This window comes from Cephus cinctus, unplaced genomic scaffold (genome assembly GCF_000341935.2).
Source record: "Cephus cinctus unplaced genomic scaffold, Ccin1 Ccin1_scaffold0101, whole genome shotgun sequence".
Classification (NCBI taxonomy): domain Eukaryota; kingdom Metazoa; phylum Arthropoda; class Insecta; order Hymenoptera; family Cephidae; genus Cephus; species Cephus cinctus.
This window is the reverse complement of record NW_014332838.1, coordinates 1,437,063-1,461,391: the sequence shown is the minus strand read 5'-3', so window position 1 is coordinate 1,461,391 and position 24,329 is coordinate 1,437,063. Positions and strand designations below refer to the sequence as shown.

Below are 24,329 nucleotides of genomic sequence, written 5' to 3'. Positions count from 1 at the left end.
ATATTTTAATTATCTATAGTATTTATTTAATGTATGTTATTTTAGAAATAAACATATAAACTAGATTAATTGTTAGATCGTGTATCATTATAAAGAATAGTGAACCAATAAGACTATTCAAATCAAGTTTTGCTTGGTAAATTATGAATACGATTGATATTGTGAATCTTACATGTGTTATTTTATTCATTGTATGACAACAACTATTGCTCATATAAATACAAACGTAATATTTTCTTGATTCATTATAAATAGAATTGTAGAATGCCTAAGTCCATGGATGATTTTGTTTTAATAAACGTGCACCATACCATAGAGGAATCTGTTTCCAATGCTAAGAAAAACATTTTCTTACGAATTTGAATATTAATTAAGATAAAAAAAATGCTGCAATTCATTAATGAAACTGAATATCATACGTTTGTCAAAAAGGATACGTCCAAAATAATACATATGTCTGAAACAGTATTATACATAACACTAGTTAAGGAAAAATAGAGATAGTTTTGTCATGTGAAATATTGCACTTGTTTTGTAAAGGATACAAATAGACCTCCAAAAAAACCATTTGTCAAGAGGCTGCGCCTGCTAATAAAGTATTTTTTCCATTGACCACCAGCTTTCATAAGCAACATTGCCTAAAATATAAATTGTCTGGTAATCGAGGTAATACAAGTATCAAGCAAACATTTCTAAATACCATCTTTTTGACTCACCCATAAACCAATTACAGCAAATATGTAGAAACCAAATCCATACAATCCTGTTAAACCTAACAGACCAGCCGTACCACCAGATAACGCTGCCATGGATATCCTACAATATTCCACGACTGCTGCATTATTGCGAACTGCAACTTCGCTATATGCAATCACTTCTACAAAAATAGCATTAATTTTCAATTATTTCAATTAATCTTGCATTTTAATAGTCAATTAGAACAAAAAAGAAGGCATAGAAAAGTCTGTAAATTTATACGTACTCAAAGATTGTTTACTTAATAAGCTATAATTAAATTAGTTACACATATAGAAATAGGTATTGTATTTAATTCCGAAATAAAAAATCATATGCACTATAAACATAACCTCTAAACGAAACTGTCAAATTGGAATAGAGTAATCAAATATACTGTATACTTTTTCCTTACCACCGCTTCTTTCTTGCTTCGTTCGTACTTTTCCAGCCATAATTCTATGATGATTTCTTTACTAAAACTATAGCAATTACATGCGTTTTATTTCTGTCGCGACGAATTCAACGATGGACAACACTGACTAGTAGATTTGGCTTATTGAAGACCTGTATATCATATGTGCCAAACGATAAAGAAGTATCTTACCAACAGTAGATATTTAGAATTCTCAATTCTTGTTTAAAATGAACGGGCTACCTAAAGTGTTCGTACAATCATTTCGTAATGTAGGTCCAATATATTTGTACATTTAAAAATTTTCGTAAAAAATTCATATCTACAAAACAATAATTGTATATTTTCAGCAGTTTTATAGTTATATATTTTATAGTTCTACCTTTTGTCACAAAGAATAGATACATATATTCAGTATACATATCTTTGAGCATCACGCACAATATAAATATTACCTGGTATGTCTGAAAATAGTTTAGCAGCTTGACGCATAAGTTGGAGTAATAATAATGATTTCACTTTTTCAAAAATACCACGAGTAACCGTTTAGTATAGACAGATAAGTCTACAATATAAATCTTAGAGTACTCCAAAAGTTGCCACAAAGTTCAAAGACTAAAACGATCCAACAGCATAAATATTTTCCAAAATGCAAGAAAATTTATTTTCTATTTATAACCAATTTGTTCCTGGCTATTAATTACGATTCCCGTACCTTCAGTGAATTACCGACAAACATCATTAGCAGAGCGTCTACAGAAATTGCACACAACACACAATAAATACAGCCTGCCATTTGTAAAACAGTTCAGAAGAGCACTCTTTCTTTTTAAACTATAGGTGTCAGCCATAGCTGTATATTATTTTCGAATGCATTCAGGGACAAGAATGATTCTTGTGTGTCGTTGGTCGTACGACATGCGGAGCTTTTCGTTTTCGTTTTTGTCGAGCAGGCAGACGGCTCGAAACCAAAAATAGCCAAGAGCCACGGTCTGTTCCGTTCAGTTAGGAGTGCCAGAGCTCTTCTAGCTTCGATAGAATTTTCAGTCGGGGCTATTTCGGCTCGGAAGAATTTGCCGTCCAACTGAATTCTTCGATACGACTTACCGAACGAATTTAAGAAACAAGAATTCAAACGAATCGTGTCGTTTTCCGATCGCGTGTGTTGTACGGGAAGTGGTATACAACGGAGGTGCATTTTCACTATTTCTCTTTTTCTTTTTGTATTTTTCCTCCTTTTTACCTTTATACAGTGCGCTAACGTGTGTTACGAAACGTTTTATGTAGGCGTAATGCGGTGCGAACTGCTGTAGTTGTGTCTCGTAGCTCGCATTGCGGTATAAACTGTTTTGAGTTTTGCATAATTTTCTCGAATATTCAAGTTTTAGTTTAAATCTTTCAAAATATAGAACTGCCCATATAGAATTCATTGCAATTCTTAAAGAATTTATTTGTATTGTTATTAGCATATTACTTGAGATTGAAATCATATTTAATTACCATGTGTATTGTTGAATTATGAATATTCAATTTTCTTTTGATAAGTTTTGATGTTGTGAAACCCAATTATTTGATTCTAAACTAATTTCTGTTGATATCACGCTATTTCTATTTCTTAAATCAATATTAGTTTGCCTTGACACGTGGCCGGTGCATTAGACTTTTATATTTAATGAGAAATAGTTCTATTTTATTAATATAATTCTGCACAAATAGAGTATATCAAATTTAACTCTTCATTCATTTAATTGACTATTTCAAGGTAGAACGAAGTGCATATTTAAGGATATTATGGTATCTTCAGTGCATCCATCTATCATCTAACTGGAAATAGAATCAAGTTATAGCAGTACACATACATGCACTCTGTATTTTGTATTTCGCATTAAATAACAATCATTCTTTCCTAATCAATGAATCGCAAAAGGTACAGCAGAAAAAACACCTTTACGACAATACCGACTGTCCGCGATTACTGTTCCACATGTCATATATCCTAACTGCAACGAAATACATCAATTCATAGTGCCTCTATAATTCTATTGAAACCTCAACAAATTATACAATTCGCAAAAATAACGCAAAACTTTTTCATATAAAACAGATTTAGTAACCGGCAGTAACAGCCGGTAGAGGAGTCAAATCGAGTGTGCGAAATTTGATTAGAGGTTAGCGCGTGCGCGCGTCAACTCGCTGCGTGCACCCTTCGGCCAGTCAGTGATTAAGGGTCGACGGGGTAGGTCGCGTTAAATTGTAAACGCGACGAAACATGCTGAAACGTGGCTTTACGTGATTCCATCCCGTTTGATTGGAGAGGTGCGTGAAAGCGTGGCGAAAGGATGGCGGACAGCGAGGGTGGTTCTGAGCAGGATGACGTATCCTTCCTCCGTACGGTGAGTCTAAGTTTTATATGAAAAGATGAGTTGATTTCAAAATACTACTGCATTGCTAACCCTAATCTGAGCATGCACACTATGCCAATACTTCTAATATACATAAATCATAAACGTTAACGATCCCAAACCGCTCTGAACAGTTTTGTCCGTTTGTAAACTGAAATATCCATCTTCAATGAATGTTTGATGTATTTTGAACACGACATTAAGAAGTGAACTCGTTCAAATCGTATTTTACGTCTCTTCGAATGCTTCTAAATAAACATCACCGCGTACGACTACACAAACACTCGCCAGTGCTCAAGATCTTGGAGAATCCATTGTAACGTTCATGAATGCGTCGTAGGAAATTGTTACTTGTAAACTCTGACACTAGTCCAAGAGAGCTTTATTACTGTTCAATGTATGTATGTACATAGGACCGCGACTTAAAGCCGAGCAATTCGAAAGAGTAAAATCAATAAATGGGTTACTAGTAGTTTTTACGTATAAGAACAAAAAAAAAGGGGGATCCATTGCATCGTAGAAAGGCTGTTAAAGCTTATGTACTCAATGACCTTGACCTCGTTTTTTCACATAGAAGTTGATCGGGCAATCGCAGTCAGAGGAATAGTGTAGGGCTTTCAATTTCGTTAGATACCTCGTGGGAGATGTTCCGGTCTTAATGGGAATGCTTTAGGTGGTCTCGCGATCCATTGTTATTGTACGAATTGTTTATTTAAACGTAGCACGCGGTATCGATTTCTCGGTATAAAAAATACATAATATAAGCGAACCTTCGCGGATTTTATGCCTTCAGCGTGCGTCATCGATTACTCGAACTATCTCCCGTTGAATTCAGAGGAAGATAAATTAAGCTCCCTGCCTGTCTCAGCCCTGACTAACGAGACGAGACAATACAAATGAGCGAGCAGCTATACAAGCTAATAAAGCAGCTGAAGAACTTTCAAGAGAAATTTTCTCGCTCGACTTGGAAACTTAGAATCCATACTGTAATATTATTCTGCTTTGGATTTTTTATACGGATGGGATACAGTTGTCTCAAGGAAGCAAACGGTTTATGAATGCTATCGCTATCAATTGCAAGGACTAAAGCGAGTAAGATTACAGGTTAAACTTTTAGGTACTCGATGTTAACGTAGCACAGGTGTAAAATGTAGCTCAACGTCAGGTTATTTTTAACGCAAGCAACAATTGCCCCAGCATCCTCTTTGTTCTAAATGGGTTGGTCCGAACATCATTTTCTGTATCTATTATCCTTATGGTTTTCACTCCTAAAGTACAATAGATTACAGTGCACTAACTAAAGTACATTTATAATAGTTTTATAGATGCTGGAATTTTTTAGCATTGGAATTCTTTCCGAAGAAGTGATCACGTGATTAACTTCGTGGCCAAAATTAATTTCATATTGAGATATTAATCAAATACGTAATGGTGGTTATAGATGAACTTTTGTTCTTTCTTGTTTTTTATCATCAGAGTTATTCTTAAACACTCTTTGTATTCAACATATTTTTTTGGATTTGTTTTGCCGCCTCTTTCTTTCTTCCCGCGCCTTTTTAATGTATTTCTCTTTCTCTTTCTCTGACATCCTACACCATATTTTCCCTGCAGCCTTTGCTACCTCGGTGACAGATTTACTGGGATCCTTGTAATACATGGTCAGGAAAAAAATGAGGAAAGGATTACGCGATATTGGAGTTTTATGACGCTTTCCAGATTTATCAGACTTCCCAGACTTGCATTTGGACTTGGAACTTTGCGGTTCACTCTTTTTTGTACTGCATGGAAAGCAAAAGCCAAGTACTGGCTCTAAATTTTGCTGCAGAAGATCCAGTTGCTGTGAATCCTCATTTCGTAAATTGGTCTCATTGCTGTAATATATTGTACCTAAATATCATGCAATCCAGTACAATTTGGTGTTATAACAACATTGAGAAATTGTAAAATATACATGGGAGATATTGTAGAACAGGTTAAAAAAAAATAAAATAATTACCATGGCTCTTCCATTTTATCCATATGCTCATTCATTATTTCTCGTTTATTATTGAACAGTTTACTTGATAATTTTACGTTTTCACCAATAAAATGTCAACGAGCTGCTTTAACGAAATTCCGAACAACTGAAGATCTTTTTATAATTTTGTTCTGCCATCGATAAAAGAAAATATATATGTATAGATGGTTATCCTTGATTTGGACTTTCGAAACTTTTTTTCATACATAATATTCAACGCGTCGCTTGATAACTTTTCACATGATAAAATGGGATTCCCAACCTTCTGCAATGTAGAATAAACAGGGAGAATCGATTTTCTTGTTAATTGAAGTATTTTGATATAGAATATTTCATTTTTGCGGAAATCGCATATTTTCCTGTGAACTTCCTCAATGCTTATATAGTATTTTAAATTACTTGCAAGACTCATATTGACGAAGGAACTAAAGGAAGCTAAAGAAAGTTGTAACGATCATTTTCACCCTCATCACCTTTGGGATATGATTACATAATTTCTCATGGACATCAAGTTTAATTAGTTTTTAGTGCTATTTGACTATTACATTGCAATACTATAAGCATAAACGTGTAATGTTGTGTAACAACTTAGTTAAAATGACATAAAACCCTCATTAGTTAAAAACAAAGTCAAAATGATTCTACTATAAAATACAGACAGTAGAATATTTAAACCAACATATAAATTAAAGCCTTAAAATTTCGATGTTTAATTCAATTATATATTCATTGCTGTAACTTCGTACAGCGTAGGTCGTTATTAGCGTTTTCAGTAAACAAGGAAAAAATAGATGAATTGCATATACATCTGAAAGTATTATCTCGAAAATGTATAGTGAAAATGAATAAAAACTCGCTTATATCGTAGGTGGAAAAGTGGGTTGGTCAACATGATAAGACGTATCACGCAATGCGTAATCATGAATTAGGGCTATCTGCATATGAGACACGAATATTTATATAAATTTATGAAAACCTACTTCCGTTACTATAGATCAGATTAACCTTTCTTCACTATTTCGAAATATAAAGTATCATACCCGAATATCATACAGATAGCACGTGCAGGAGCATCCAGTTAAAAATATAACGAAGGAAAACCCCAAGCGTCCCTTTTAGTAAGAAAACTTCATCGCGCACCCCAAAGCAAAAAGTGATAGCCACAGAGAAAAAAAGATAGAAGAAACCTTTAACTCATCCAAGAAAGAAATCGATACGGCATATTTTTCTAAGATATGGCCTTCGCCATATACATATGAAAGAAACCCCTTGAAACATCGAGCAAACAAGGGTGCGTCGACGGATATGTCAACGGTATAATTAGGATGGTGTCGTTCCATCGTAATAATTAGGTATACTTTCATAATGCTCCAGAAAACCACATAACGGAAGCCATCTTGAAAGGTCATATCCCGTGGACAATAGTTGACGTTAATATATAAAAAGCGATTTTAATGACAGGTGTGAATCATAAAAAATGATTTGACCTAAGTAGCAATTTGAAAATAGAAAGTCGAATTTTTGTTAAAAAGATAAAGGCAACATTTTTTTAATTCGCGTGAAGATAAACGAGGCCTTGTTTTCCTCGTAAATCCTTGGCGTATCTTCGAACGTGTCATCGTGCTGCTTTGGCAACTTATAAAATATATATACGTAGAATACAGTATTCGCATGATTTACGATTCTTTACGTATTCTAGGTATAGAATTGTTCGGAATAATCTTATCGTTAGATATAGGGCTGCATCCTTGACTTGAAGCACTGAACGTCCTTGCTTCGATCGCAATGCCACGTACCAGTGACTGATTGTTCGGGGTACTGTTATAGATTTATTAGATTACTATTATAATTCTACCGCTAGATATTAAATGACTAGGAACTTGTGGAATTATTTAATGGAAGTTATATTTTCACCAGGCTATGGAATATTTTGTAGTTTGACAATTAATGCACTTTCGAAATTTGTAAGAAATGCGTACATATCCAGAAAGCATTGCGGCTTGCATGTCGTGCAGAGTTTAATTCCTGCATTAGGTATTATGTTAATCGTCACTTTTGCATCTTGTTACTGTATATTGCACTGTGTATATTGTTAGGCATGTAATTGCTATGCACATTCATTATTCCTTTGTATCGTATACACAATAATTGTGAGAAATACAAATGACGGTGTTACTTCTATAGGAAGATTCTAGTTTCTTTTAAAAATTTTGAGTATTTGGTTGATTTAAGGAATATATGATTATGTAGCTGGAAAATAATTTTTAAAAGAATATCAAGTGAATCTTGAGGTGAGATGCTTATTTCCTGACTCGGTTTGCATCTGTGAGCCCAGCACATTCTTAAGGCCAGCCAAATTGGTTTTGGCACACGACGCAACTTTTGCCATTTGGCCCAGATCATATTTTACTGTTTCGCAAAGCTGATTACTGGTAGCTGTTCTGAAGTTGTAATCGGCGCCTACATTGGTTTCCGATGCATTTTTCAGAGTATTGAAATTACGTGAAATAATTGATTGTCACATTAACGCATGGGAATATGAAAATGAAATAAGAAATTTTTCAAATTTACAGGAGGACATGGTGTGTCTGTCTTGCACAGCAACAGGGGAGAGGGTTTGTCTGGCTGCTGAGGGTTTCGGAAACCGGCACTGCTTCCTCGAAAATATTGCCGATAAGGTAATTAAGAATTATATGCATAAGCTATATTAAGCGATATGAACTTAATTCAAATTGATAATTTGTTAATTTATTTATTTATTTTTTTTTACAGAACATTCCTCCTGACCTGTCACAGTGCGTGTTTGTAATAGAGCAAGCTCTTTCCGTTAGAGCCTTGCAGGAATTGGTCACTGCTGCTGGTTCTGAGACGGTAACGTATTCTAGAATAGGGACCAAAAAAAAATGAAAACTCTTGTATACAAAGCTTGAGAAGCTTTTATGGCGCGTTTAAAAAGATCAGTATGCAGTGGATACTGTACTTAAAAAATTAATATCATAATAGAAATGATAACAGTATAGGAGTGGGCCATAAAATGTTCTATTTTGTGTTGTCATATGCAGCGTACACGATGTTGTCTTTTTGTTATATCCGTAGACCTTAAATGCCCAAGCTCCAAAGCCTTTTATTTGCAATTAACTAAACCCGTCGATAGAATCAGAAAATATGCAATTATTCTGCGTGCAACTGTGCGTGCAATTATGCGTACTGTTGGTCAGTTGAAAAATCTTATTTTTCTATAAGATGCACACGATTATTGTATTAATAGCAATTTGTATAGATTTAATTGAGAAATATTTTCTGATTACTTCCGCATCTCCTCCTACCTGTCTAGTATATCGCATGACGTACCGTAATCCACAATACATTGATATCAGATCACTGCTCTCCTCAGTCTCCGCGTATAAATTAATGTTGTTCAGTGCGCACTTCGCTAGAAATCTGTTAGACGTCATTCCGCAAAAGAATTTTGTACGAACTGACAGCGCTTTGTAAGACAAGGGATTTGACATAGTCAGCATAAAAATTGACTTTTCTCTGTATTTTTTATTTGCAGCAGCAAGACCCTTTAGTAAGTATTTTTTCAAAAGTATCGATTCGGATTTCATTATTATTTACAGTCAATTATGATTTCTTCACTTATCTCATTTTATTCACAAGGATTGTTTTGCTTTTTTTTTTCAAATTAACCACCTTTCATCAAATCATTTGAAATCGATATGGGAATGTTATATATATCATTTTTTTAAATATTTCTTGTTATTCATAAAATTATCCTTTTTTTTTTTATCGCTGTGTGTTTAGAATTCGATTATTGTCATGTTATGTTTGCTCCTAGATTCTGCGCTTCGACGATCCTCCTTTAATCCCATTCTGGCCGCTTTCTTCGTTAATTTGAAATGTAGGCTATTCTATTCGTGTGATTCTTATTTTTTTTCTACATGAATTTTAAAGCACTCTTTCCATCAGCATTTGCACCGGTTGATTTTTTTTTTAATGGAATTACGTGTAGGCAGATCCTAGAAATCTGCCTTATTTCATTTCTAAAAATATATTTCATAAAATTTTGATTCATGGCCGGAAGGGGAACTAATATTATGTACTTTAACACTATTTGTAACGTATCTATAACAATACGCTATTATGGCCTTCTCTTATTTGTAGACTAATTAGTTTAGAATATCCACTTCATTAAAATGATAGTCTCTGAAAAATAACATAACATCCAAACACTTATGAGTAACGTTGTTTGGATATCATATATCAAAAAGTAAAAAATTAGTATCATTTGAAACACTATTACTTTTTTAAATAAATCTTTCCTCGTGGTTATAACGCCTTATGTGTTTTCTAATACATGAAAATGATTATCTATCGATATACAATTACTTTGAAATTTTTTAAATAATTTATTATTCTATTTGTCACTTTTTTCAATATTGATTATTTCCTCGCACCAAATTCTGTGTACTAAAAAAAGTATAAAAGAATATGCTTTATAACGTTATACTATACTTTTAGGGCAAGGGTACAGGATCTGGGCACAGAACATTGCTTTACGGCAATGCAATTCTACTTAGACATCAAAACAGCGACATGGTAAGTTGGAATTATATTCCGTTTAGCTCTGATTAATCTCTCTAAACAAGATCTACATTTCATCCGTATTCACCTAGTACCTGGCGTGCTTATCGACGCTTTCATCGAACGACAAACTTGCTTTCGACGTTGGTCTACAAGAGCACTCTCAAGGTAAATCATTATGGAACCATATCCATACACGCTGTCAATTGTATATAACTTTAAATAATTATTTCTGCAGGAGAGGCTTGTTGGTGGACAGTGCATCCGGCATCGAAGCAAAGATCAGAAGGTGAAAAAGTGCGAGTAGGTGATGATTTAATTTTGGTGTCTGTCGCTACCGAACGATACTTGGTGAGTATGTGTTTTATTCTACGTACTATATAAATCTATCATATCAATTAAAATTCCACTGCATAATCCTTCATATTCGTTTCTTTCAGCACACAACAAAAGAAAATGACTTGTCAGTAGTAAATGCTTCTTTTCACGTGACTCATTGGTCCGTCCAACCGTACGGTACTGGAATAAGTAGGATGAAGTATGTCGGTTATGTGTTCGGTGGTGATGTGTTGAGATTTTTTCATGGAGGAGACGAATGTCTCACTATACCATCGACTTGGAATACATCTGCAGGACAAAAGTATACACTGAAGTTATCATATTAAATGACCATTCGATGAATAATTTAAAGGGTTTGATTATTAACTTTGTTTATTTTGACAATGCAGTATTGTAATCTATGAAGGTGGTAGTGTAATGAGTCAAGCTAGATCATTATGGAGGCTGGAACTTGCCAGGACAAAATGGGCTGGTGGTTTTATTAATTGGTTACATCCTATGCGAATCAGACATCTTACTACTGGTCGTTATCTTGGTGTGAATGAGAATAATGAATTATATTTAGTAGATAGGTATGTAATAATTGTTTGAAGGGTATTGATAAATTCGAGATAGAGAATTTTCAAGTATGTGATATTTTGTTTTAAGGAATGACGCAACTATTGAAACCTCAACATTCTGGCTTCGGCAAGAGAAGGATGATCAAAAGACTATTCTTGAAGATAAAGATTTAGAAGTAATCGGTTTACCCATCATTAAATATGGTGATTCCACAGTGATAATGCAACATGCTACGACGTGTCTGTGGGTGTCTTACAAGGTAATTAATATTATAATCAGGTCTTGTATTTTTATTATTAAAGAAACTAATTGTATAATTTTTACTTTTAGTCATACGAGACGAAGAAAAAAGGCGTAGGAAAAGTTGAAGAAAAACAAGCGGTCTTGCACGAAGAAGGGAAGATGGATGATGGTCTCGACTTCTCACGGTCGCAAGAAGAGGAATCGCGTACTGCTCGCGTTATCAGAAAATGCAGTAGTTTATTTACTCAGTTTATCACGTGAGTACCGCGCCGTAATAAAATACAAACCGAAGATATATTTTATGAAAATTGAAATGAGAAATTATTTGAGTACAGCCTGTTAATGCAAACAAAAATGTTTTAGAGGCCTAGAAACCCTGCAGCTTGATAGAAGAGCATCCATGTTCTTTCAGAACGTAAACTTGAACGAAATGGTTATGTGCTTAGAAGATTTGATTAACTACTTTGCACAACCGGAAGACGACATGGGTAAATTTATACTTAATCTCAGCATCTTGCATATAACATATCAAATATGGTATCAAACATTTTATCTTTTCTATATCAGAACACGAAGAAAAGCAGAACAGATTCCGTGCATTGCGTAATCGTCAGGACCTCTTTCAAGAAGAAGGCATCCTGAATCTCATTCTGGAAGCCATTGACAAGATCAATGTGATCACTTCGCAAGGTTTTCTGGTGGCACTTTCCGGAGACGAGAGTGGTCAATCTTGGGATCAAATATCCGGTTATCTCTATCAACTTTTGGCAGCTATCATCAAAGGAAATCATACCAACTGTGCTCAATTTGCCAATAGCAATCGTCTCAATTGGTTGTTCAGCCGATTGGGATCTCAAGCCTCCAGCGAGGGCACAGGGATGTTGGACGTACTTCATTGTGTTCTTATCGATTCACCCGAGGCCTTGAACATGATGAGGGTAATAGATCATAGTATAATTATTTTTTATAATCGTGGCCAAACATTAATGAACATACATCATTGTCATGTTTATCAATTTTAGGACGAGCACATCAAAGTTATTATATCTCTTCTGGAAAAACATGGAAGGGATCCTAAAGTATTAGACGTATTGTGTTCTCTGTGTGTGGGTAATGGGGTAGCGGTTCGCTCCTCACAGAACAATATTTGCGATTTCCTACTTCCGGGCAAAAATTTATTACTGCAAACTCAGTTAGTTGATCACGTGGCGAGTATACGTCCCAATATATTTGTCGGAAGGGTAGAAGGTTCCGCCCTCTATCAAAAATGGTATTTCGAAGTGACAGTAGATCATATTGAGCAAACAACGCACATGATGCCTCATCTTAGGATCGGTTGGGCAAACACAACTGGGTAAGCAATCAATAAGTATAAGAAAGATGGAAAGATATGGGAATTACTTTATTATGGGGATGAATTTTTTCAAAGGTATATGCCGTATCCCGGAGGTGGTGAAAAATGGGGCGGTAATGGTGTCGGCGATGATTTATATTCTTTCGGTTTTGATGGCGCGAATCTTTGGACTGGCGGAAGAAAAACGGAAGTGGTTTCAAACGCTACTGAACCATTTATTAGAAAGGGCGACGTAATTGGTTGCGCACTTGATCTGACAGTACCGATAATAACGTTCGCCTTTAATGGAATACATATAAAAGGATCCTTCCGTAATTTTAATCTGGACGGCATGTTCTTCCCTGCAATCAGTTGCTCCTCCAAGTTATCATGTAGATTTTTACTTGGTGGTGATCATGGCAGATTGAAATATGAACCACCTGATGAATTTTCGCCATTAGTCGAGAGTCTTTTGCCTCAACAAGTTCTTTCGTTGGATCCGTGTTTCTATTTTGGCAATATGAACAAAGTTGTTCTTGCTGGACCATGGCTGGTTGAAGATGACACGGCATTCGTACCAGCACCTGTTGACACGTCGATGATTAATTTACCAGCTTATATAGAACAGATAAGAGATAAATTAGCTGAGAATATTCACGAAATGTGGGCGATGAATAAAATAGAAGCTGGTTGGATATTTGGAGAACAAAGAGATGATCTTAGAAAGATTCATCCATGTATTGTGCAGTTTGAAAAACTTCCAGCTGCAGAAAAACGTTACGATACTCAATTGGCTGTACAGACGTTGAAAACCATTTTGGCTCTGGGTTACTATATTACTATGGATAAACCACCATCACGTATAAAAACTTTACGCTTGCCAAATGAACCCTTTTTGCAAAGTAGTGGATATAAACCAGCACCTCTTGATCTTGGTGCGATTACGTTGTCACCAAAAATGGAGGAGCTCGTAGATCAGCTTGCCGAGAACACCCACAATTTATGGGCTAAAGAGCGAATCAGTCAGGGCTGGACTTATGGATTGAATGAGGATTCAGCAATGAGAAGAAGTCCACATTTGGTACCTTATCCAAAAGTAGATGAAGCTATCAAAAAAGCTAATAGAGATACTGCTAGTGAGACTGTAAGAACTTTATTGGTTTATGGATACATGTTGGATCCGCCTACTGGAGAACAGCACGAAGGTAAATCAAGTAATTAGACAACTATTTATTACAAGTATTACAATAATAATTATATTTTAGCACTGCTTCTTGAAGCTAGCCGATTACGTCAACTTTACTTCAGGACATACAGAGTCGAAAAGCACTATGCTGTCAATAATGGCAAATGGTACTTTGAATTTGAAGTACTAACTGCTGGTCCGATGCGTGTTGGATGGGCTAAGGCTGACTGCATGCCTGGTAGTATGTTGGGCAGCGATGAAAATACTTGGGCCTTTGACGGATACAACGTAAGTCCTATTTTTTATATATATATACATATATATAATCTTTTACAGTAGCCATCGATTAGGGCAGCTTCAGATAAAAGTTGCAAATTATTACATATGCAGCTGCTAAGTAAGATCCCAAAGATGTTTCAGAGTCAGTATAAATATATCTTAATTATTTGTAAGAGGTAGGTGTTACGTTTTTTATTCATACAGATCCAGCTGCATCTGTATTGTAAAAGTAAAGATTTTGTATTTGAAAAAAAAAAAGAAATGTCGATTTGATCCTTATCCATTGCAACAGGAATGTTATAGTTCAAGGTTGTAGAAGAGGGTACCGATCATTTAACGTTAATCACTACTTGTCAATAATTAGTAATTCATTAAAAATATGTCATCCTAAATATTAGGTGACCAAAGTACACTGCGGTACCAACGAATCTTTTGGTCACAAATATCAAGTGGGCGACGTAGTTGGCTGTTTCATTGACGTCCCAGACAGAACGATCAGTAAGAGTCCCATTTCCCAATAGCGAATAGCGGTCCACCATTTTTTTCGTTTTTGGTCACGAATTGTCTTCGTCTCGCTCTATGTTCTTCTATGTTGATTTGGTTTTGCATCCTGTCCCTGATGAATGAAATAAAATTTCATTTAATCACGCGTGTGGCGTAATCTTGAATTCGAGGTTTTGAGAGAACATTCAGAACAATTTGAAAAATGAATTTAACGTTGATCAAATATCCTTTTTTTAAATATATGTATTTTTTAATATGAAAAATACGATAGAAACTGGAAAATATTAAATTCGATCGCATGTTCTTTCAAACATCGAAAGGTTATACTACGCTTTATAAAAATGCTGAGGGCCTGTAAGATAACTGATAGGTTTTGGCGGCTACGTACTTAACAAGACATCAAGAATGGCCGCTATCGATCTACATACAAACTCTTGAACTGTTGAAATTTTATTTTAAGGAGGAAAAAGTGTACTCAAGCACAGCAGAAAGTTTCGGCAAACAATGGCAGGTTGGAGATGTTGTCGGTGTTTTCCTGGATCTTATTGACCGAACAATTAGTAAGACGGAATCTTTAAGCAAACGCTTCTGCGGCCATTTCAAGCTATAATCTGACCGTAGACATAGACTACTGGATATTCAGTTTAATACTATGATGAATTTCATGTATTTTTGAAATACTATACAATATTTTTACGGCATTCGTTCGCCATTCGATTGAATGATTAAGAATCATTTCCACTTTGATTTTAAAAACATGAATTTTAATAACGTAATTTCGTTAGATTGTTTTTTCTTAAGATATTCATTCCTCATCGATTTTATGTTTTTCATATGGCACAGAAAAAGTTCATAGTCTACTATTAAGACTATTTAATAAAAATAGCATATTTAAAAAAAATTAAAATTATTACTACAGCCGTAGTTGCAATTTCTCAACGTCGTTTATTTTTTAACGTTCACATACTGATTTAAAATTCTTATAAGTGATATCATTATCTCATTTATGTGTATAATTAATAATTATGCAATTTATCTATGATTTATCTGATATCCAGTATTCTACCCGGTATCATACAATTAGCGACAACAGCGCTGTCACTCATAGCTACTAATCATTAAAATGACGGGTGACCCCAAACTATAACTGTACAATATTATCCAATGAATTATGTAAATATTAATTCTATAGTAGGTTAAAAAACATGCAATATCGACGAATAATTGGACGTTTTCCGCCATCATTTTTTTTCCTATCAATATCAAACTGTCAGATTGAATGCATACTTATATACTTATAAGATCCTACTGTATTGTATTACGTAATATCTTTGGGGACCACCGTAGTACACTATTATTGTATTAGAAATACTGCAAACAATGTTTATGATTAGAATATAATTGATGACTTTATGTAGACCAAAATTTAGACCTTTTAACATCCTTGTTTGTGCTTATAAATTCTTGTTCTTAATAGCCGTCAGAAATGTCTGAATGGGCCCATTCGGATGCTTCAGAACGTAGTAAATTTTTTGTATTTAATCAAATCATTATCATCAATTACTAATTATGTTTTTGCATGGTAATTTTGTTCTCAGCTGGTAACTACACTTTTTTGCAATATGCCATATGACATCGATATTTCAATATCATTTAATCAATGACAATACTCAGACATGTCCAATATTAATTGTACTATTTGTACAATTTCTTTTCATTTGTGCTTGTTTCTCCGTTTATATATTAACTACGTGCCGTTTCGAACATGCTAATAGCCACTTCGTGTTATGCTTAGCTGTTATGCCGTTATATTCCTTATATAATGAAAATGGTACGAAAGTCTGACTCTGTTATTTCACTAAACACGATTAATAAAAATGAAGAAACAACAATATATTACAAATATTTGTCTGTATAAAATCATACATAAATTTATGTTGAAATAAATGACTGTTATTTCTTGTTTTCATTCAAATTTTTATATTATTTAGAAGAAGTCCTAAGAATCTATAATAAAATAGCTAATCATTTCTAGTAAAAGAGTCAGTCATTGGTACCAAATAATATTACTTATTAACAACCAAATATTACAATGCAATTTATTTCCTAGGCTTTTCACTAAACGGAGAACTATTAATGGATGCACTTGGAGGTGAAACGTCTTTTGCTGATGTACAGGGCGATTCATTTGTACCAGCATTTACACTTGGTGTTGGTCAAAAGGCAAAATTAACTTTCGGCCAGGATGTGAACACCCTGAAATTTTTTACTACTTGCGGGTTACAAGAAGGCTACGAACCATTTTGCGTGTCAGTATTTCAGTTAATAAATAATCAAATCAATCTTCTGAATATTCACAGTCGTTTATAAAAATAACTATTTCATCATAGGAATATGAATCGACCAGTGACATTTTGGTACACTAAAGATCAACCAATTTTCGAGAATACTGACGACATGGCTGATACCAGGATCGACGTAGCCAGAATACCAGCTGGTTCAGATACACCACCTTGTCTTAAAATTTCCCACAATACTTTTGAAACCATGGAAAAAGCCAATTGGGAATTTTTGAGGCTTTCCTTACCGGTAATATGTCAAACCAGTTTTGTCACGGAAGGTGAAAAATTAAGAAGATGGCAAGAAATTAAAATGCGTCAGAATAGACTGCTCGCTGAACAACTTGAGCAAGGACACACTACGCCATCAGCTCATATGGAACAAATAATGAAATCTGGTTTCAGTATGAGTGACATTAAAGGTACCATTCTTTCCTTTGAGCAATATTGACTATAGTATAGTCATACTTGTTCATGTAATAAACTTGTATTTTATTTAATACAGGATTGCAAAGAAATTACTCCGAAGATGCCGTTGAGGCTGATGAGATGATGAAGGAATCGCCATTGCCTATGCAACGTAATAAACCAGCAAGACCACCAAGAAAAGGATCTTTATATGGTTCACGAAATGCTTTGGATCGTGCTACCAGCGAAGGTGAAATGAATGGCTACAGTGACATGAATGGCGATGTAAAAGATGACAAGAAAAAACGTGGACGCTCACCATTCCGGTAAATATAATGGATTAATAGCATTATTCGCTGTAGCATACGTAAATTAATTGTAGCATTTTGTTTCTGTCAGCAAGCTTAGCAAAGAAATGGAGGATGTCTCGTAAGTTAATTGTACCCTCGTCGATATTGCAACCTATTGACATTATTATCATTCATTCTTTAAGCAAAAACACTTGTGTACAGACGGAAATAATGAATATGAAATAATAATTCACGTAATAGCTGAAACAAATAATCGTTAGCATGTAGAATCATTACTTTTCGTAATTTCAAACAATTGCATAATCTCGTGAATATGACATGACAATATTCATTCATACAGGTCTTCTAGATACTATTTGCGAAGTTTTAATTAATACGATATTATACTTACAGATTCTTCTCCCGTAAAGTCAAATCACCGGATATCAAATCAAAAACACCAGAGCCTCCATCCCGTTCGGATATATCTGACAGAAGTGCACAGCCGTTACCAATGGCAAGATTAGGAACACGTCCTGCACAAATACGAGCTTCTACAGTAAGTAAAGATTTATAAAATAATTGTACATTGCAAGCAACAATGGTTATTTTATATTCTTCATTTTTTATTTCAGACCGATTTAAAAATGGTACCGCCGCAAGTTCCGGAACGCAATGCACCCAAAGCTATGTCGGTTCTTACCGGAACTGGCGTGGAATCCATTGGCAATGAGATTTTTGATTCTGAATGCCTAAAATTAATGAATGAATACTTTTATGGGGTTCGCGTATTTCCTGGTCAGGATCCCACTCATGTCTATGTTGGCTGGGTCACTTCTCAATATCATTTGCATACTAAAGATTTCAATTTATCACGTGTACGCAAATCTTCAGTTGTAATTGTAGATGATTATGATCGTCCAACAGACCAGTAAGAATTCTAGTTTTAATCATTTTTTAATTGAATTTTTGGTCAACATATAAGATAAGATTCTTTGAACAATTATTAATTATGTCTTCAGGGTTGATCGTCAAAGTTGTTATATGGTTCGAACTGATGAACTGTATAATGAAGTAACCCAAGATGCATCTGGTAAAGGTGCGTCCCAGGGGATGTTCGTTGGCTGTTTCGTAGATACGGCAACCGGATGGGTGTCTTTTACATGCGAAGGAAAAGAAACTAGTCACAAATTCAAAATGGAACCAGACACAAAACTATTTCCCGCCATCTTCGTCGAGGCTACCAGCAAGGAAATCCTTCAGATAGAATTAGGAAGAACTTCGACTACTCTACCCCTATCAGCTGCAGTTTTACAAAATTCAGAACGTCATGTGATACCGCAATTCCCACCGCGACTTAAAGTTCAGTGTCTGAAACCTCATCAATGGGCTAGGGTTCCTAATCAATCGCTTCAAGTGCATGCATTGAAATTGTCTGATATCAGAGGATGGTCCATGCTCTGTGAGGATGCAATATCTATGCTAGCATTACATATACCAGAGGAAGACAGGTGTATTGACATTCTAGAACTTATTGAGATGGACAAACTTTTGAGGTGAATTATTTAATAGAATTTTATATTATCGGAGTAATCTATAAATTCACATGATTAATGAATTTTATTTTTATATTTTAGTTTCCATGCTCATACTTTAACGCTCTATGCTGCGTTGTGCTATCAATCAAATTATAGAGCAGCTCATGCACTTTGTCTTCACGTTGATCAAAAGCAATTGCTCTATGCCATTCGATCAGAATATATGTCCGGTCCTCTTAGACAAGGATTTTATGATCTTCTAATTGCATTGCATTTAGAGTCCCATGCTACAACAATGGAAGTGTGTAAAAATGAATATATTATACCTTTAGGTAAGTGATTTAAAGTAGAATTGATATTTAACGTTTCAATGAAATTAATATATAGAATATATCTAAAATCAGGTCAAGAATTGAAGGATCTGTATGAGAACCCAGAGATGAAGCACAGCTTGAGGTATTTGGAAACCGAGTCAGTTCGACCTCAGATGAAGATGACTGACATCAAGTAAGTATTTGTTTTCCAAACTAGATGTGAACCCCCTACTAATTGTCGCCATCAAGGGTTCTTCCTTCTAGTGAAAATCAAAGTATCGAAAATATAAGGAGCCTGTACAGTCCATTCTTTCCTCTGGATGTGGTTCGTGATTATGTAATGATGGCTCTGAATGAGGCAGTTGAGATCAATCAGGTTCATAATCGAGATCCGATTGGAGGAAGCAATGAAAATCTTTTCCTGTAAGTAAATCTGACTTTTTTAAATAAAACAAAAATGGAGTTTTTGTTGGAGTTCTAACATAACAGTATATATATCGAAACTTTTTTCAGACCACTTTTAAAATTGGTGGATCGATTACTTTTGGTTGGAATGCTCAGAAACGAGGATATATTTAAATTACTGATAATGATTAATCCGGAAACTTGGGATCCTACATTTGATAAAGGTACTACTTACACACATAACTGATGAAACAAGTTCCATATAATAATTAAAATTTGTATACCTGTCTTCGACATTTTTTAGAGGGAAAAGATGAACACAAGAAGGGTCTACTTCATATGAAAATGGCGGAAGGTGCTAAATTGCAAATGTGCTATTTACTTCATCATCTTAATGACATTCAACTGCGTCATCGCGTCGAATCTATCATCGCCTTCAGTCATGATTTCGTAGGAGAATTACAAGCTGATCAATTGCGTCGTTACATAGACATCAAACAGTCCGATTTACCATCAGCCGTCGCTGCTAAAAAAACTAAGGAATTCCGTTGCCCTCCCCGCGAACAGATGAACGCCATATTGAGCTTCAAAAATATTCAAGAGGATGACACTGAGAACTGTCCTTGCGGCGAGGAACTTATTGAAAAAATGAACGGATTTCACAGCGATCTAATGTCCTACGTCTCACTGCATGCACTTCAAGAAGCTGCAGACGCTGCTAACGAAGTGGCAGAAGAAATTCAAAAACCTGGCGCTATGAAAAGACTCTTTAACTTCATTAACGCTGTGAAAGAATTCGAGGAAGAGCAAAAAGTTGAGCCTGAACCAGAGAAAAAGACACCGGAAGGTAGGTATAACATTATTTGATAGATAAATAAAACTTTCTCACAAGAAGTATATGGCAAAAGACACTATCTTTACATGATAATATTTTACTGATTACAGAGGTATTCCGCAAAGTATTGATAGCAACGATAGTGAAGTGGGCTGAGGAATCGCAAATAGAAACATCGAAACTTGTACGCGAGATGTTTAGTCTTCTGGTGCGCCAATATGACACAGTGGGCGAGTTAATTAGAGCCTTGGAAAAGACTTACGTTACCAACAGCAAGACAAGAGAAGACGTAGCTGAAATGTGGGTCGGCCTCAGTCAAATTCGCGCATTGTTACCAGTACAAATGTCTCAGGAAGAGGAAGAGCTTGTCAGAGAACGTCTATGGAAGCTGGTTAACAATCATACATTCTTCCAACATCCAGATTTAATTCGTGTTTTGAGAATTCACGAGAATGTAATGGCTATCATGATGAACACGCTTGGTAGACGTGCTCAAGCACAATCTGATGCGCAAACGCAAGCACAAGTTCCTGAGGGTGAAACGCCTGCTAAAGAAAAGGATACATCTCATGAGATGGTTGTTGCATGTTGTCGATTCCTCTGTTATTTCTGTCGAACATCCAGACAGAATCAAAAAGCCATGTTTGATCACTTTGATTTCCTTCTGGAGAACAGTAATATCCTTTTATCTAGACCTTCTCTGAGAGGTTCTACTCCACTCGATGTGGCTTATTCATCCCTTATGGAAAATACTGAACTAGCCCTTGCACTACGAGAACATTATTTGGAGAAGATCGCTATTTATCTGTCACGTTGCGGACTGCAATCAAATTCAGAATTAATTGAAAAGGGTTATCCTGATCTTGGTTGGGATCCTGTAGAAGGAGAGCGATACCTTGACTTCCTAAGATTTTGTGTCTGGGTCAATGGTAAGTATGGTTTTATGAATAAATTTCGACCTGCAAAAACATTTATTATATTAAATCAATTGTAATGGTTAGGTGAAAGTGTTGAAGAAAATGCAAATCTGGTTATCCGTTTATTGATTCGTCGACCTGAATGTTTGGGACCAGCACTTCGTGGAGAGGGTGAGGGTTTACTGAGAGCAATAATGGAAGCAAACAAAATGTCTGAACGCATCGCGGATCGTCGGAAAGTAAGTAAAATTGTGTAAATATGCATAAAAAAGCCAAACAATTGAAATAATTGAAGCAAAATTCAGCAATATCTTATTGTACTTATTGTGTAAGTAAAACTGCGTCCCCTAGGTATGAGTTCCAAATACTGAATGTAAAAGCATGCCTAGTACATGTGTATAGATATATGTATATATAAACGACACTTTCGGCACAATATTTTTTTATACTACTCTCGCATGAACACAACCCCATCACTAATAGGTACCAACTTAGCTTTATAAACAGGTACATGATGAAGCCGAAGGAGCCGCAATGGTGATGCAATTCGAGCATCCCCTACCGGAATCTGATGAGGATGAAGACTATATTGACACTGGTGCGGCAATTCTTAACTTCTACTGTACACTAGTCGATCTACTTGGACGTTGTGCACCGGACTCTTCAGTTATTGAACAAGGTAATTATCGTGTACCTACATGCAAATAACTATCATAAATAAGATTATAATTTTTTATTTTACAGGAAAGAATGAGTCTCTTCGAGCAAGAGCTATTTTACGATCACTGGTACCACTGGATGATCTTCAGGGTGTTCTGTCGCTACGATTTACTTTATTGAATCCGGCTGCTGGTGAAGAAAGACCAAAGAGTGATATGCCATCAGGTTTGATTCCAGGACACAAGCAAAGTGTTGTATTGTTTTTGGAACGTGTATATGGCATTGAAACACAGGAATTGTTCTTCAAGTTATTAGAAGAAGCTTTTCTGCCGGATTTAAGGGCGGCTACTATGCTTGACAGGGTTAATATTTGAATTTATATGTTTACCCCCCTATGTTTTATATATGACGCAAGGTGAAATGTCTTCGTTTCATTTACAGAATGATGGATATGAGTCGGATATGGCACTTGCTATGAATCGTTATATAGGAAATAGCATATTGCCTTTACTGATCAAACATTCAAAGTTTTATAACGAAGCTGATAATTATGCCAGCTTACTCGATGCAACACTGCACACTGTTTATCGATTGAGTAAGAATAGAATGTTGACAAAAGGTCAGCGTGAAGCCGTATCAGACTTCCTTGTAGCATTAACAAGGTAATTTATACGAGTCAGCGATTTATTTGAATATAAAAAAAGATTGAATGTTACACGGTAATTCATTTTTACGAAATTTCAGTCAAATGCAACCAAGTATGCTTTTGAAACTGCTACGAAAATTGACAGTGGACGTTTCCAAACTATCCGAATATACAACGGTAGCTCTACGTGTACGTAATTACCTTTTATTCGTTTGAAATTCTGAACATAATTATTAATTAAACATTATTAATTATAATCAATATGTATGTCACTAGTTATTGACTCTGCACTACGAACGTTGCGCTAAATATTATGGGTCAACTGTTGGTCAAGGATCTTATGGTGCATCAAGCGACGAAGAGAAACGCCTAACCATGGTTCTCTTCAGTAACATATTCGATTCATTATCCAAAATGGATTATGACCCGGAATTGTTCGGAAAAGCTTTGCCATGTTTGACAGCCATTGGTTGTGGATTACCGCCCGATTATTCCCTGTCAAAGAACTACGACGATGAATGGTACGGAAGTAAATCAGCATCCACTCAATCGCCCGATGGACCGTACAATCCTCAGCCAATTAACACGTCCAGGTATTAGATAAATGACGATTCTTCATAATGCAGATTACGAATATGTAAACGTCATTAATGTAATTTTACTTTTGATAGTGTGGTTCTTAACAATGACTTGAACCAAATCGTTCAGAAATTCTCAGAACATTATCACGATGCTTGGGCTAATCGAAAACTAGAAAATGGTTGGACATACGGTGAACAATGGTCAGATGTCAATAAAACACATCCAAGATTGAAACCATACAATATGTTAAATGATTACGAAAAAGAACGATATAAGGAACCAGTTAGAGAGAGCCTAAAAGCTCTGCTAGCAATAGGATGGAGTGTTGAGCATGCTGAGGTGGATGTTCCATCCACGAGTCGTAGTTCAATGAGAAGATCATCTAAAAGTCAAGTATGATATAAAATTTATTAATATAATTTAATCTATATATTGCATTCATTGCCCCTGTAATTTAAATTTTGCTCCTACTATGGTTAAGATAGGAAGCAGAACCATTTACTGTTATATGGATCGTAACCTGTCTTGACCATTTTTTTTTTTAAATTTTTGTTTACCCATCACAAATCTAATCGAAGCGTTCTGGAGGACTCACAATTTCAGGGCGATTCGGCAAATCCGTTCAACTATAATCCTCATCCGGTGGACATGACCAATCTGACTTTGAGCAGAGAAATGCAAAACATGGCTGAGCGCTTGGCGGATAACGCTCACGACATTTGGGCTAAGAAAAAGAAAGAGGAGCTGGTTACTTGCGGTATATTTCAAACTTCATATGCAATCATGCCAATTGATTA

General features: G+C 35.4%; 3 protein-coding genes across 35 annotated transcripts in view; 1 reads left to right on the top strand and 2 right to left on the bottom strand.

The window, feature by feature from the left end:
* Positions 1 to 157: 157 nt before the first annotated feature.
* Positions 158 to 2,009, bottom strand: LOC107274671 (ER membrane protein complex subunit 6). The gene is made up of 7 exons (XM_015754034.2): positions 1,866 to 2,009; positions 1,606 to 1,765; positions 1,151 to 1,472; positions 717 to 877; positions 546 to 638; positions 438 to 457; positions 158 to 322 (listed from the first exon to the last, which is right to left on the bottom strand). Exons 3-7 carry the CDS (start codon positions 1,188 to 1,190, stop codon positions 292 to 294), a joined length of 345 nt encoding a protein of 114 aa, XP_015609520.1. The 5' UTR covers positions 1,191 to 1,472; positions 1,606 to 1,765; positions 1,866 to 2,009; the 3' UTR covers positions 158 to 291.
* A 161-nt stretch (positions 2,010 to 2,170) lies between these two features.
* The window catches only part of LOC107274666 (ryanodine receptor), a 31,873-nt gene continuing 9,714 nt past the window's right edge, over positions 2,171 to 24,329 (top strand). For 4 of the 32 annotated variants that reach the window (XM_025091994.1, XM_025091988.1, XM_025091999.1 and 1 more), the window contains exons 1-38: positions 3,490 to 3,543; positions 8,143 to 8,247; positions 8,342 to 8,440; positions 9,126 to 9,140; positions 10,091 to 10,168; positions 10,246 to 10,321; positions 10,392 to 10,504; positions 10,594 to 10,793; positions 10,882 to 11,064; positions 11,141 to 11,312; positions 11,384 to 11,553; positions 11,660 to 11,784; positions 11,864 to 12,234; positions 12,319 to 12,650; positions 12,726 to 13,834; positions 13,895 to 14,103; positions 15,059 to 15,158; positions 16,709 to 16,907; positions 16,989 to 17,359; positions 17,443 to 17,671; positions 17,745 to 17,774; positions 18,050 to 18,194; positions 18,271 to 18,566; positions 18,658 to 19,191; positions 19,273 to 19,505; positions 19,578 to 19,680; positions 19,737 to 19,910; positions 20,001 to 20,116; positions 20,197 to 20,739; positions 20,838 to 21,656; positions 21,729 to 21,883; positions 22,140 to 22,323; positions 22,389 to 22,666; positions 22,746 to 22,966; positions 23,049 to 23,139; positions 23,227 to 23,543; positions 23,622 to 23,925; positions 24,121 to 24,289. In XM_025091994.1, coding sequence (XP_024947762.1) covers positions 3,490 to 3,543; positions 8,143 to 8,247; positions 8,342 to 8,440; positions 9,126 to 9,140; positions 10,091 to 10,168; positions 10,246 to 10,321; positions 10,392 to 10,504; positions 10,594 to 10,793; positions 10,882 to 11,064; positions 11,141 to 11,312; positions 11,384 to 11,553; positions 11,660 to 11,784; positions 11,864 to 12,234; positions 12,319 to 12,650; positions 12,726 to 13,834; positions 13,895 to 14,103; positions 15,059 to 15,158; positions 16,709 to 16,907; positions 16,989 to 17,359; positions 17,443 to 17,671; positions 17,745 to 17,774; positions 18,050 to 18,194; positions 18,271 to 18,566; positions 18,658 to 19,191; positions 19,273 to 19,505; positions 19,578 to 19,680; positions 19,737 to 19,910; positions 20,001 to 20,116; positions 20,197 to 20,739; positions 20,838 to 21,656; positions 21,729 to 21,883; positions 22,140 to 22,323; positions 22,389 to 22,666; positions 22,746 to 22,966; positions 23,049 to 23,139; positions 23,227 to 23,543; positions 23,622 to 23,925; positions 24,121 to 24,289 — 9,022 coding nt within the window. Of the gene's footprint in view, positions 2,343 to 3,254; positions 3,544 to 8,142; positions 8,248 to 8,341; positions 8,441 to 9,125; positions 9,141 to 10,090; positions 10,169 to 10,245; positions 10,322 to 10,391; positions 10,505 to 10,593; positions 10,794 to 10,881; positions 11,065 to 11,140; positions 11,313 to 11,383; positions 11,554 to 11,659; positions 11,785 to 11,863; positions 12,235 to 12,318; positions 12,651 to 12,725; positions 13,835 to 13,894; positions 14,104 to 14,492; positions 14,593 to 15,058; positions 15,159 to 16,708; positions 16,908 to 16,988; positions 17,360 to 17,442; positions 17,672 to 17,744; positions 17,775 to 18,049; positions 18,195 to 18,270; positions 18,567 to 18,657; positions 19,192 to 19,272; positions 19,506 to 19,577; positions 19,681 to 19,736; positions 19,911 to 20,000; positions 20,117 to 20,196; positions 20,740 to 20,837; positions 21,657 to 21,728; positions 21,884 to 22,139; positions 22,324 to 22,388; positions 22,667 to 22,745; positions 22,967 to 23,048; positions 23,140 to 23,226; positions 23,544 to 23,621; positions 23,926 to 24,120; positions 24,290 to 24,329 lie in introns of those variants that run through there. The other 28 variants (XM_025092005.1, XM_025092000.1, XM_025091996.1 and 25 more) reach the window with 24 other exon arrangements.
* Positions 3,567 to 5,684, bottom strand: LOC112495420 (FACT complex subunit SSRP1-like). Of its 2 annotated transcripts, none has more exons than XM_025092007.1 (2): positions 5,549 to 5,684; positions 3,567 to 5,439 (listed from the first exon to the last, which is right to left on the bottom strand). In XM_025092007.1, exons 1-2 carry the CDS (start codon positions 5,577 to 5,579, stop codon positions 5,054 to 5,056), a joined length of 417 nt encoding a protein of 138 aa, XP_024947775.1. In that variant the 5' UTR covers positions 5,580 to 5,684; the 3' UTR covers positions 3,567 to 5,053. The 2 variants fall into 2 exon arrangements, with proteins under 2 accessions (XP_024947775.1, XP_024947778.1); XM_025092010.1 differs by having other exon boundaries at positions 3,570 to 5,423.

Coding starts and splice junctions, on each gene's coding strand:
- LOC112495420 (XM_025092007.1), bottom strand. CDS start 5,579: ATGAGCATATGGATAAAATGGAAGAGCCATG. Junction 5,440..5,548: donor GATAAAATGGAAGAGCCATG/GTAATTATTTTA, acceptor CATGATATTTAG/GTACAATATATTACAGCAAT.
- LOC107274671 (XM_015754034.2), bottom strand. CDS start 1,190: ATGGCTGGAAAAGTACGAACGAAGCAAGAAAGAAGCGGTG. Junction 878..1,150: donor GAAGCAAGAAAGAAGCGGTG/GTAAGGAAAAAG, acceptor CTATTTTTGTAG/AAGTGATTGCATATAGCGAA. Junction 639..716: donor TTGCTGTAATTGGTTTATGG/GTGAGTCAAAAA, acceptor TTTATATTTTAG/GCAATGTTGCTTATGAAAGC.